Source organism: Opisthorchis viverrini, assembly GCF_000715545.1.
Source record: "Opisthorchis viverrini unplaced genomic scaffold opera_v5_183, whole genome shotgun sequence".
NCBI classification, from domain to species: domain Eukaryota; kingdom Metazoa; phylum Platyhelminthes; class Trematoda; order Opisthorchiida; family Opisthorchiidae; genus Opisthorchis; species Opisthorchis viverrini.
The window spans coordinates 223,416-235,301 of NW_008751841.1; the positions used below are offsets into that span (position 1 = coordinate 223,416).

General features: G+C 42.9%; 1 protein-coding gene across 1 annotated transcript; it reads right to left on the minus strand.

Moving 5' to 3' along the window:
• Positions 1-1,777: 1,777 nt before the first annotated feature.
• On the minus strand, positions 1,778-9,330 carry T265_07756 (hypothetical protein; the record flags this gene model as incomplete). Its single annotated transcript, XM_009173361.1, has 3 exons — positions 1,778-2,146; positions 2,201-2,363; positions 9,200-9,330. The coding sequence occupies 3 exons, from the start codon at positions 9,328-9,330 to the stop codon at positions 1,778-1,780; spliced, it is 663 nt and encodes a 220-aa protein (XP_009171625.1).
• Positions 9,331-11,886: the final 2,556 nt, after the last annotated feature.

Consider the following 11,886-nt stretch of genomic DNA (forward strand, 5'->3'; position numbering starts at 1 on the left):
AGGTGAAAACGAACCTGGATCCTCTTATCAAAACGGTCGTGATACTCTCCCTTAATGGATAGCCGAGAAGCTATCAATTTATACCGTTGTGGATCAGCTTGCGGCCAAACGAGTAGTTCAGACCTAGAGTAGCTTACAAACGCACACAGATGCAAATTTCGTATTTTGGTATAGATGGCAATTGGGGTTGGTTCGAATTACTAATGCTATTCATCCGGTGGTCCGTCTTTAGTAGTTGTTATCAAAATGCAGGATGGCACTGGCAAGCTGACACTTGAAGCTCACAACATCATAAGTCCCCGAGTAAGAACAAATAAGAGGATAATTTAAAATTTGAATATCCCATCGGTTGGCGACACAGCGCCCAGCCAAGGGAGGGTTCTGGGCTTTCAGTAATTCACTGTTTTGTCCCGATAAGTCCATGGGGAATTCTGTCATCGTCTCTTATACACAGATTTCCTTTTTTATTACACAGGGTAAGAACTCGTAAAAGTAACTTACATCTCGCAACAAAACTGCATTTTTCCGCACCGCATTTGTTTGGTCGGCCTAACAGCTCACAATGACCAAACGAAAGGCAAATAAAACCCATTGCACCGGAGCTATCATGCCAGAGGTTTATCAAAAGCAGTAACTTTATGTTCCACTTTTTTGGCGTTAAGCGTGCCACTTTCCTTGTGACACGTACCGGTGAACATTCGAAGAGATTAATAGATTTTGCACGACGTGCCCTAGCAACTGTAGGATATAAGCCTGGTCAAATTCAAAAACTCTAGGCAACGGTTCTCTTCCGTTCGTCAGAACGTGCCGCATTTGAGCACGTGCCACCCGACCTCTCAAATATGACTGTGACTGGTCTAAATTTCAGTGGTCCTGCTAACTAACATGGGGTCAAAGAACTGGAACAATCTGTTTGCCTGTTTGTCACGGAGAGCAGAAAAAATGTGGCTGTGCATCTGTGTTCACTGAATGCTGTATGCTTTATAAAATCTTTCCGCTTATAAATTAGCCGTACTCTGAAATACACACACCTGGATCACTCGTCAATGATTTGGCAGAAAATAACTAAAAGAATGGCACAGTAATATTAAATTTTATGAAGATTTGTAATGGAATTTTCTCGCAAAAGTTCAATCATTGTTCCCCAGTCGGGATGAGAAAGAGGGGATTTAGGAGAGTTAAGATCCCAAATTAGAAGAGAGCGATTATTCTAATATTGAACATAAATCTGGCTCACCCGACATTTGAAGCTTTTTAGATTCACTCCGGCCACTTTCAGCATTCATTCGTCTTTGCTAAAAGTGCCAGAAACGTAGTTCAGAGCAAGCGTTTTGGTAATGAGACTGATTTTTACCATGTTGCTTGGGCTTAGGCCTTAACATGCGTGAAATGAACCAGTGTTACGAGAATGCCACTTTGCAATTTGTATGCCTGTGGTCTCACATTTGCAAACACGTGAATACCAGACGGGCTTTCAAGATAAATCACCCCTCTGAACTCAGGATATTCAACAGAATTGGTGCAATAATGACTTACATTCTACCTTTCTCATCGAACCGTTGTCGAAATGTGCCAGACAGAGTGTACCTGCCCGAGTAACAAATTAGGCTGTCGGGAAGGGAAACATGGTGAACCGGCAACCACCGTGGTGAAAACCACTCCGCACTGCCACATATTCATGTCCAACCTCAACTCAAGTGACGCCGGTGATATGTTGGACTTGCCATCTAGTAGATTTTGAACATGCCATACTGTGTCAGTTTGCTTGGCCAGTTGATTATTTACTCTTTACTGTCTTCTCCAGCAGATTCCGCGCCAAAGCTGTCCTCAGCGAGTTCGGTGTGTCCACCAACTTCACGGTGCATGTAACGTTTCTGTCTAATGTTCGTTTGATGGGAATCCCCCCATCGTTAATAGAATACTTGGGGGGGAGATAAGTTTCAGTTGATCCTTGTATCTCGATGTCCACTTGCTGGCAAAATCTAAGCGAACGGATTATCAACAGCAAAAGATCTCTGCATTGTTGCTTTTCACCCTTGCATCTGTGGAAAATCTTATCCTTGATGTTAGACTTCCACAAAAATCCACAACTGTCACCAACAAGACGTTTGTGGGTGATACGGCGGTCCCTGCCGTTAGTTAACCTCTGTCGCTTGAGCAAATTTACTCAAGAGCCCTCCATTTCCCTGCACAAAATGACAAATCTGGATATATGCATCAGATATGCACTGGGTTCACCTGTTCCCACATAACCTTGAAGGTGAGATTCAAAAGCCCATTGCATATGACAATGAAGAAACGAAGCGAACTGCGGGTTGAAGAAGACATTGCCAGTGCGTTCCACAGTATTCTTGGTCTTTCCCCTGGACAGTCCACTCAAAGAAAAATCGCATGACTCATTTCGCTGATGCTCATTTCGGTCTGATTGCAATTATTCTTTTACTTTTTATAAAGAATTAGTCAATCGTAAGCTTGACGGAAACCTCTCGACTTCGTGCTAATGACTTCGCCGTTCTCGGTGTTCATCAGCATTCTCAAGTGCATATCAGCCTCATAGTTTGCTTGAATGCCAAATCGTATGCGGAGTCAAGTCTTGTTTTTCCATTTACTACCTATGGAAACTTGTACATCCTCACGTTTGATCACAGCCTTTGTTTGCGTCATGGTTTATTTTTGTCCTGGGCTGGCGTTACCAAAATGTATATCCCTGAGGTAGGGGGAATTTGCCTTACCTGCTTCATCTGCAGTGCTGTCTTCATTCCCTTATTTTTTCAGTGACCAAGTAAATGCTATGTTGTTCGCACGTACGTAGTTCACGCTTCGAAAAGCCTTGTTGACAAATGTACTAACTTAGCAAATAGTGCGCAATTCCAGCGTAACTCTGTAAAAAAACGGTCGAAATGCAATGTTCTGTAAAACCCACCTTTCTCAACACCTATCACGAAAACCTAGCCAAATCACTAGTGAAATTAAGGCACCATAATAGAAAACAATGGGCCTTCTCTCTTCGTAGCCACTTTCCTGCTAATTTTTGACCAGTATGAGATAGTCCTCATTGGTTTGTCTTTGCCTTCGTTTTAGGGAACGAAAAGTTTCTCCTGTGAGACAGAAGAACGGGTTTTATTGATTGTTGAAAAACTGTAATCCATAGTCCTAAGCATAAGGAGTACACTACTCAAATACTCGCGTGCCTACTTCCGGACGGATGTTTTTAAAATTATGGTAGCAGAACGTGCTATTGACTTCTGTTACAAACTTTAAATCCATGTATGTTTCTAACCCTATTCGGCCGAATCACGCGCACAGCTTTAAACTAACATGTGGCAGCGACAGCGCGCATGGAAGTGTTGATGTTTTTCACTAGGGTGTACGAACCAGTTGTATGTCCTGGTTGAATCCAAGGTCCGTTAGCAGATAATTAAACCCACACTGTCTACGCATAAAAGGCAAAATGGCACTGTAACACACTACCTTATTCTTTCTGTCATGCGGCCACTGGTGAAAAAAACAACTCAATTTCAACATGAGTGTACAGCATGATGAGATTTCCATCTACCGGATAGCCGGAGCAAGGAAGAGTGATGTTGCATACCTGCATCTGAGTAACATCATTTGGGTCACTGAGAATTATCGCTGATAGGCTTCTGGCTTCCTTATACTAGCACAAAGTTCAAACTTTACTATGGACGGCCTTTTAAAGAAATTGGAATTTTTTTGTTAAAAAACCAGGAGATTTAAAATCAGTGCTTCGGCGTAGAAGGCCTGGACATGAGGAAATTTTGTATGGAAATTTTTCGGGGAATCATTAAAACTTTGCAAGATGGAGTCAACTGTCAAAACGTTTTTGGAGGATGTGGCACCATTATACTACCACAGCACACAGGTCAGGCTTCCAGTGCCTCTTTATTAATGACATCTCAACGGAGGGCACATTGAAGTTACTCTCCATATTTGTCGTTGCAATGTCTTATCTTTAGATGTGATTATATACATACTATTGACGAGACTTGATAATAATGAAACAGCTGACCTGCTGCTTAGTTCGTCACCATCGGGCGATTCGAACAACAAAACCTGAGGGCAAAGTCAACGAAGCTCCTACCTGTTCGCAAATGTTGTCAAACACCAAACCAATACCTCACTGTACATACGTTTAGAATGCAGCTAGGAACTCTTGTTAACTCAGACTGTCACGCCGAAATTCTTGAAACTACAAGATCTCACATGTATGCACCATTGACCGATTTCCCGTTATGATTAATCCCCTCAATGGCTATCTGAGTTTGAGTTACTAGAGTGATTTTTAGGCGAAACACATAGGTTAGTAGTGATGTTTCTCGGCTAAAGGCTATTCGATCCGTGACAGTATATCTTTTGGTGATGATTTTAAGTTCATCCTCCTGATACGGATGTTTTTTGTGTGAGAACAAAAGGATTGAAGCGAGACAAACAAACGGTTGCCAAGCCGATGACGTTTTAGCCACAACAGACACGCCTCTAACTGATAATTATAGCTTGTAACTTCGAATTAAGTATGTGGTGCCAAAGTACTGCTATTTCGTAGGCTCATCCTGTAAAGTTATTTCTGATGTGATTTAAAATTAGGATTCTGGCCGCTTGGTAATAGAACGTTTCAAGTCAATTCTTGGACTTTTGAAATCAGACTACATTTCTGGGCTGGTTAGCTCATTTGAACGACGTCGTTATATTCTTATTTTATCTCTAGGTCCATAAGATTTTCTCTTCATTCTAATCGCTTGCCAATCAGTTTCATTCGCTGCATTTCATGATGGCGTCGGCCACTCCCTTACCATTGGGAGTGACGACGCATTTCTGCAAGCATTTGTAACCAACATTCGCAAGCCCTTCGGATTTAGACAGCGCTATCATGATAGTCTGGAATAGAAACTTATGTGGGCTTTTTCATTTCTTAAATATGCGACTTATGACTGGGTGACGGAAACTGGGATCACCTAGAAGTGTTCCGATGTAAGTTATTTTGAACAGATGCTTCCCACACTTTCTTTTTTGGTCACTGATAAGAAACACCACAGTGGCATCACTAAAGATTGCACTCGTATTCCTTTCGAACATAAAACTAATGTGAACAAGATTAGTGAACAGGTTTAAGAGGAAACTCTCATTTGTTCTGTTCGACAACTGGTAGTGATGTACAAAGTCCGTCTCAGGGTTTATTTTGACCGACGCTGAAAAGATTGAAGTATCGTTATTTTTAAGCAGCGCTAATTCGCAGGCAGCTCACATCTGTCTTTCGCTGTTCATGGCTTCTTAAATCAGGCGTATTTCCCAATTTTCGGTTAACTGCTTACTTCCATCTCTTCTCAAGGTTATGTCATTTTCTAGCGGGGATAGGATGAATCACATATATCGATTACCAAAGCAAGCAAAAAGGACCCAATCATGTTTTTTAAAAAAGATATAATACTAACAGCCGATAAGGAATGAATGAATGTCAGAATACCTTGAAAAGTCATGGGCACTACACTCTGGTACGACCGTATGCCTTGAAATCGATAGACAACTGACAGAAGGACCAGCGCACATCAAAAACTGAGAACAGAAAATACAACTAGTGAAGAACGACGACAAGTGGACGAGAGGACATTAATATTACCCAACTCTCTGGACTACCGTTGTACACACGGAAAGAGCTCTACTCTAATCGTTTTTCTGCCAGATAACACAGCATACAAGTTAGCGGACCTTTATAAGAGGATAATACATTTAATCACCGGATTCAACCACAATATTGACACGGGGCTGAACGCGGGGCTGAGCAAAACACTGTATGCACCGGTAGAAGGCGGCCGGGTTATATTCGAACTCAATGTGGCTTCACTGTTCACATGGGTCAGTCGCAAACTTACCAAGGGTAGCATGAAGGAATTGAATCAGGAACAACTTACCAAGACCAAAGAAACCACGGAAAATACGTAGATTCTTTGACCTACACTAACTAACTTCAGACGTATATATATATATATATGTATAAATCAAATATATAAATCAAACTAATGTAAAGCTACGTTTTAACTAAACTAACTTCAGACGTATATATATATATATATGTATAAATCAAATATATAAATCAAACTAATGTAAAGCTACGTTTGTGAAGGAAAGCCGTGCTGAAATTGTGAGTTATTACTGCGATCAAAAACCGAACTATGGAGACGGTTAACGTAATAAGCGGACATGACTAACCTGGTTTACGTTAGCTTCAGTTCACTATCGTTTGGCGTTTCCTACACTGTATATTTCGGTCCATTTTCTTGCCAGGATAATGTGAAAACTGGGGGAAAAAATGCAACATTCGCTTTTTTCGAGTAATGACGTCCCATTAGAGATGCAATAGCACAGTAGCTTAGGACAGACGTTAGTTTTCAACAAATCCTCGCTATTTTCAGTTTGGCGTTGGATTTTTCTTTGAAGCCCACCTTTCCGCCATTCGGCAACCAAATTAAAACCAAAAATCGCAGTGCCTCATAGGGACACTTTCTGGGACACTTCCTTTGGTTATGTGTTGTCTGAAAATCCGCAGAGCCTACAGAGATACTGTTTTCTCTAATGCGAATGACGGAAGAAACACAAGTTCGTCTAAAAGTGTAACCTGTTCATTGTGATGTTCCCCTGAGTTGGATAGTTTAATTACTTGGTTACATTTTGGCCAAACGCTAATCACGTGTTTACGATGCGTGAGGTCTCAAAGGCCGGATGCGCGGAGACGGTTCTTAGCTGTTGACTGCGCCGGTCAGCGTTTTCCTCTTGTAAGCTTACTTCCTGTTTTGGTAGACACCTTTCCATGCCAAATGTCCGTGTTATGTGAATTATGCCAAGGCTGAGTAAGTCATTTGGAATGTTGTAGAAGAGCATTTCTTCTCGGCGGAGCGGCGTGTAACTTCGGCTTTGGACTGTGAGTCAGTATGGTACACTGCCTGATATCAGTCATCTGGGTTAGCGATTTCCATTGTCTGACATCTGTCGTCCGCTCAATTGTTGACCAGAGTTGACCTCCAACGACACCTCCGAGGGTCACTGAGTGATATCTTGGACGGACTGACGTGCAGCACAAACCTCGTAGCGGTGATAAAGGTCACCGTGTGTCACTGTCAAAACTACTTACGTGGTGATTGGTTCAAACAGCTTTTTGCTTGGGTCGCTTGACATCGCACGCAGGTCTGCATGCGCATACGCACACACTAGGCATTCATACACGCGAAACCAGGACATCTGATGCCACGCTTTGTTATTTTTGTCTACTGCTCGTTTACTGCTGTGACAAGTCTGGATTACTAGATGCGAGGAGATTATCCAAAACCATTAGTTTAACATGCGTTCGAACTCGCATATTTTCCTCTCCTTCGTAATACTAATGATGGGAGAGTGCATTACAGTTTATGGCTATCCAGGCAACATGCGTCTGGATGCATCTCATTATGAGATTCTTTCACTTGCTGACCCCGTGCTCGATGATCTCGTCCATGACTCCATCGTATCTAACTCCCCCGTCGAAAGCCCTGCGGATAAAGGACGAAATTCCCTTCATGAAACAAAACACCAAGCACTCAGTGAGCAACGAATGGACAAGAAAAAATCAACAATCCTTGGTGGAACAGCTTCGGAAAGCCAAAAACCGTACAGTCAGGAAAACTGGAATAATGGAAGGCATGCGTTGGATATAGGCTGGAATTCAGATCCATCGGCTAGCCGTGAGTTTTTCCTTTTTCTATCTGAGATCTTTTTTATTTGTGAGTATGCCGCAACATTCGCTCATCGTTGCTCAAAATTACATAGAAATGCGCAGACACATCATGTCCCGTTAGGTCTACTGGTGAATCTAAATGCGCAGCGATTTCACTTGCACCAAGACACTTCCAGTTATACCGTCTAGGTCCCGCACTGTACCGTTTGAGAACCAGTGGGCACGCCTGAAATCCCATTATGGTCGATGTGGTGGTATTTTTATGAGCGCTGTACCTTTTACTCACGAATTCGAAGAATTATGACTCGGAAGTGACCATAAATACTTCTGCCAAAAATGTAGCATCCAGTATCGTGAGTTTCAGGGGACAAGCCAAGTGTATGTGCTCCCTTCATTTGGACAGTATTCCTGTCTCCTAACCCTTATCCAAGCTAGCCCACACAAAAGAAGGGGAACCCCGAACTTGAGCTTTTTTCCGTTTAGAGTTGATCTGTAGTGCCGAAGTATGAAGCCTTATCTAACATACGGGCCCAGGGTGTTACCTTTACTCCACCTGCGTATGCTGGGCGCCCCGGAGTTGTCATTTCTGAGAATCACAACCCAGTTTTTTCAACATTATGCAGAGCAGAGATTTTACAAGTGAAACCTTTCAGGGTCACGGTGCCAACTTCCGCAAAAGAATTATGCTATTTCGTGCGCGCTCGTTCTCATTGTGATGCTTTATTAAGCTAGTTAAATATGTCTAAAAGACTTTTCTTACAACGAATTTTGTGTCAATGTCGCATACTAAAGAAAGCTCGTAAAACCTCAAATCCCATGTGATGTATGGGACAAACTGTTGTGCGTAAAAGCTCAATAATTATCGAAAACCAACTGCTTGGGCCTTTGCAAACAAGAAGCTGTGCAAGAAGCTCAACAATTTTTAGTGATTTCGCCAGCTTGTCGTAAGATTTGCTTTGGATCAGTACTACTTGCATCTGAGTCTTTCTGGACTGGCACAAGTGTGCGTAGATGTGAGGTTACTTGGTTGGTATTACAAACAGCCGCCACTGGAACCAACATTTGACACAGAAAAACGTGGAACCCCTTACAACTGCTGACTGCATATATTCTCTCAAGCGCCACCGAGCTTCTGGTCCAAAAACCTCCCACCACATTGTTCAAAGACGGGGATGAAATCCTCGGTCAGCGCTTGTCTAATGTGTTTGCATACATCTGGGAAAAGGAGGCTGTCTCAGACAACTGAGGAAGTCGGTGATAGTGCCATTTTAAAAAGAGGGGTTCATAGTTAGTGTGGTAACCACAAGAATATCAGCTTAACCCTGGTTGAAACGAGACTGCTGGCGTCTTTTTGCTTGTTCACTTTATAGTCGTTCGTGAGAGCAGCAAGCGGGGTTTCGGCCTGATAGGGGGTTGCGTTGACCAAATATTAACACTCCGTCAGGCAGTACGATGTCATACGTAAAAACGACCCACAATTTTAGTGCTCCTATATTTCGAAGGCACATTCGAATCGGTCGACCTGTCTGTTCTTCTTGACACACTTGCCCACCAAGGAGTGCCTCGGAAGTTTGTGAACATGATATGTTATTTGTATTCTCAGACATCCGGACGTGTGAGAGTATATAGCGAGCTTTCCAAAGGCTTCCTTACACAAATATATTTCCGTCAGGGGTGCTCATTCCACCCATTAGATGGGATAATGAGACGAACACTGGAAGGTCTGCAAAACTCCAATAGTCAAATAGCCCCTGACAAAATGTTTGTTCATCTGGAATGTGCAGACTATATGGTTCTCGTCTTTGAAGGGGAAAAGAAGGATTAAGGGTTTTTGGATCAGTTGACCAGAGTCATCCCTTCCTTTGGTATGCACTTTGCACCCACAAAGTGTACGGTCATGCTCGTGGATATGCAATGACGCTATTTACAATCCACGGGGGCACTCGAAGTTGTGCAGCGTTTTCCGTATCTTCAAAGTTGTATTAGTTCCGACTACAGGGTGACGGATGAGGTCAATGCGTGAATCTGCGAGGCTCGGGTCGCGTTTGCTAATTTGACACACCTATGGCGTCAAAGCGGTATGTTCCCGAATACCAAGGTACGTGTTTACCGGGCCACAGTATTGGCCGTTTTATTGTGTGGTTGACACTTGTTCTGTGCAGATTGCCTCAGATGGACCTCTTCAAGTGTTCGGCAATCATTGTATTAGGACCATAGCCTTTGTGGCTTGGTGTCGGAGAATCCGTAATGAGGCAGTTAGAAAGCGAGTCTTTGGTTGTGCAACGAGTACTTCCATTGAAGAATGTGTCCAGCCCCAGAAGCTGCATTGGCTGGGCCATGTTTTACGTATGCCGAAGACAGTGCTATTTCCTGTGTCCATTTCAGAGTGGCACAAGAGAGGTGGCCAACCCTTGACTTGGCAGAGGGTTTTGAAAGAGATCACGAAATGTCTGGGTGCTGTCTGTGGTAATCGCCTACCAGGATGGGGGCCGCGTGATTTGCATTGCGCCTGGTTGGAGGAGTTCTAATCCGTGGCTGCTAATCGATGTCAGTGTCGTTCGTTTTATCACTTTATATCCCTGCTTGAATGAGTGTCTGGGGTAATTGTAGTAAGCTAGGACTAAGTCCCTTCCCCACCCACTTTGATTCTTTTCATAATAATTCTTTCAAATAAATCATGATTGTACGGCAACGAAGCATCAGTGTCCAACACTGATGTTCGCTGTCCATGGTGATGATCATCATCATGACCAAGCGTGGCATTCTGAAGTGTATAGTGCCACCGGTTGACAAGTCTCTCACGTGCGTCACACAAGTAGTTCTAGTCATCGTTGCAGTAAGGCCTATTTTCGTCGGTAACTTATCTTTTATTCACGCCCTTGGCCCATCCGGGGTAGTGTGCATTGTAGTGCGCATATGTAACCGTTTGGACAGTCGACGAGTGAAACCAAGCTTATTCGTGATAACGCGATGATACGCTGACCGTAAAAATCATATTAGAATATTAGAGTGTGTTATGTTAGCAGTGCGTTGAAAGCTTCAAAGTGCTAGGATGTCAGTCTCCCATCTCATGAGGAAGACTATTTATACGGATGCCACATCCGTGTTCTTTCCTAAATTACCTGATCTAGGAAATGATGAACCCTTGGAACTTTAGTGACGCAAGAGATGTTTTATTCTCCTTCCGTCCTTTCCCTATAGATTGAATGAATTAAATTCCTCAGTGTTTCATTGTATCGACTCGTAGACCTGAATAAGTGAGTGCCAAGGTTGGCAGATGGAATCCGTGGACACGGTTAATGTGTGCGCCCTCTTTGTGGTACGTCCTACTAATTTAAGGGAAAACACATGATCTGTGTGATGTAATGGACCCAAGTTTGGTTTTATTAAGCGATGCTTCGAAAGTGGCAGCTTAACGAGCCATATAAATTTTTCCTAAACGACAAACCTTAAAACCTAAGACTGTTGCTTTAACAAGTGACAGTGTGACGAAGTTATATGGTATTTTGTTGGTTCCACTCAGGCTCATACAGTCGACAAATCTATCATAGTTGTCTTCCACAATCACTTCCAAGGTAACTTAGTGGGCTTTGTTTCAAGCTATCCTTTACTTTTTCTTCCATTCATTTCGAGCGACTTGCTGCCAAACTTATTTAGCTTCCTCCAGCTGTTAGGCTGACTAGTCTTCTAATGGTCCGGAGTAACAACAACCTGTCAGCATAAGTTGCCCTCTAGACAACATCAGAAAACATCCGTTCCGAGCCACGCCTACAAAACTTAGATTATAGTTTAAGATAATCCCTTCAAATCCCTTGGCTACCTTTGTCAGAAGCACCACTGGTCATCCGTGCACACGTCAGATTGCTACATTAGATTAACCCACACACTTTGTTTCAGAGTGAAATCCCTGACTCAACCACAAAAGGTACAGAGTGCTAGAGTTGCCGGGTGATGACTGACACGCCTCCCATGAATGGTTATTCTAGCAGTATAAACTGTTGGCTTATCACGCTAGACTCATATGCATAGATGCACTGCTTGCCCTAATATACTTTCCTGACTGAAATGTATTGGCTAACTCTAGTTCTTATGGTGTACAGCACAAACAGTCCTATTTTATCACGTATATTTAACCACGCAATTGAATACGATTTTCTGGATTG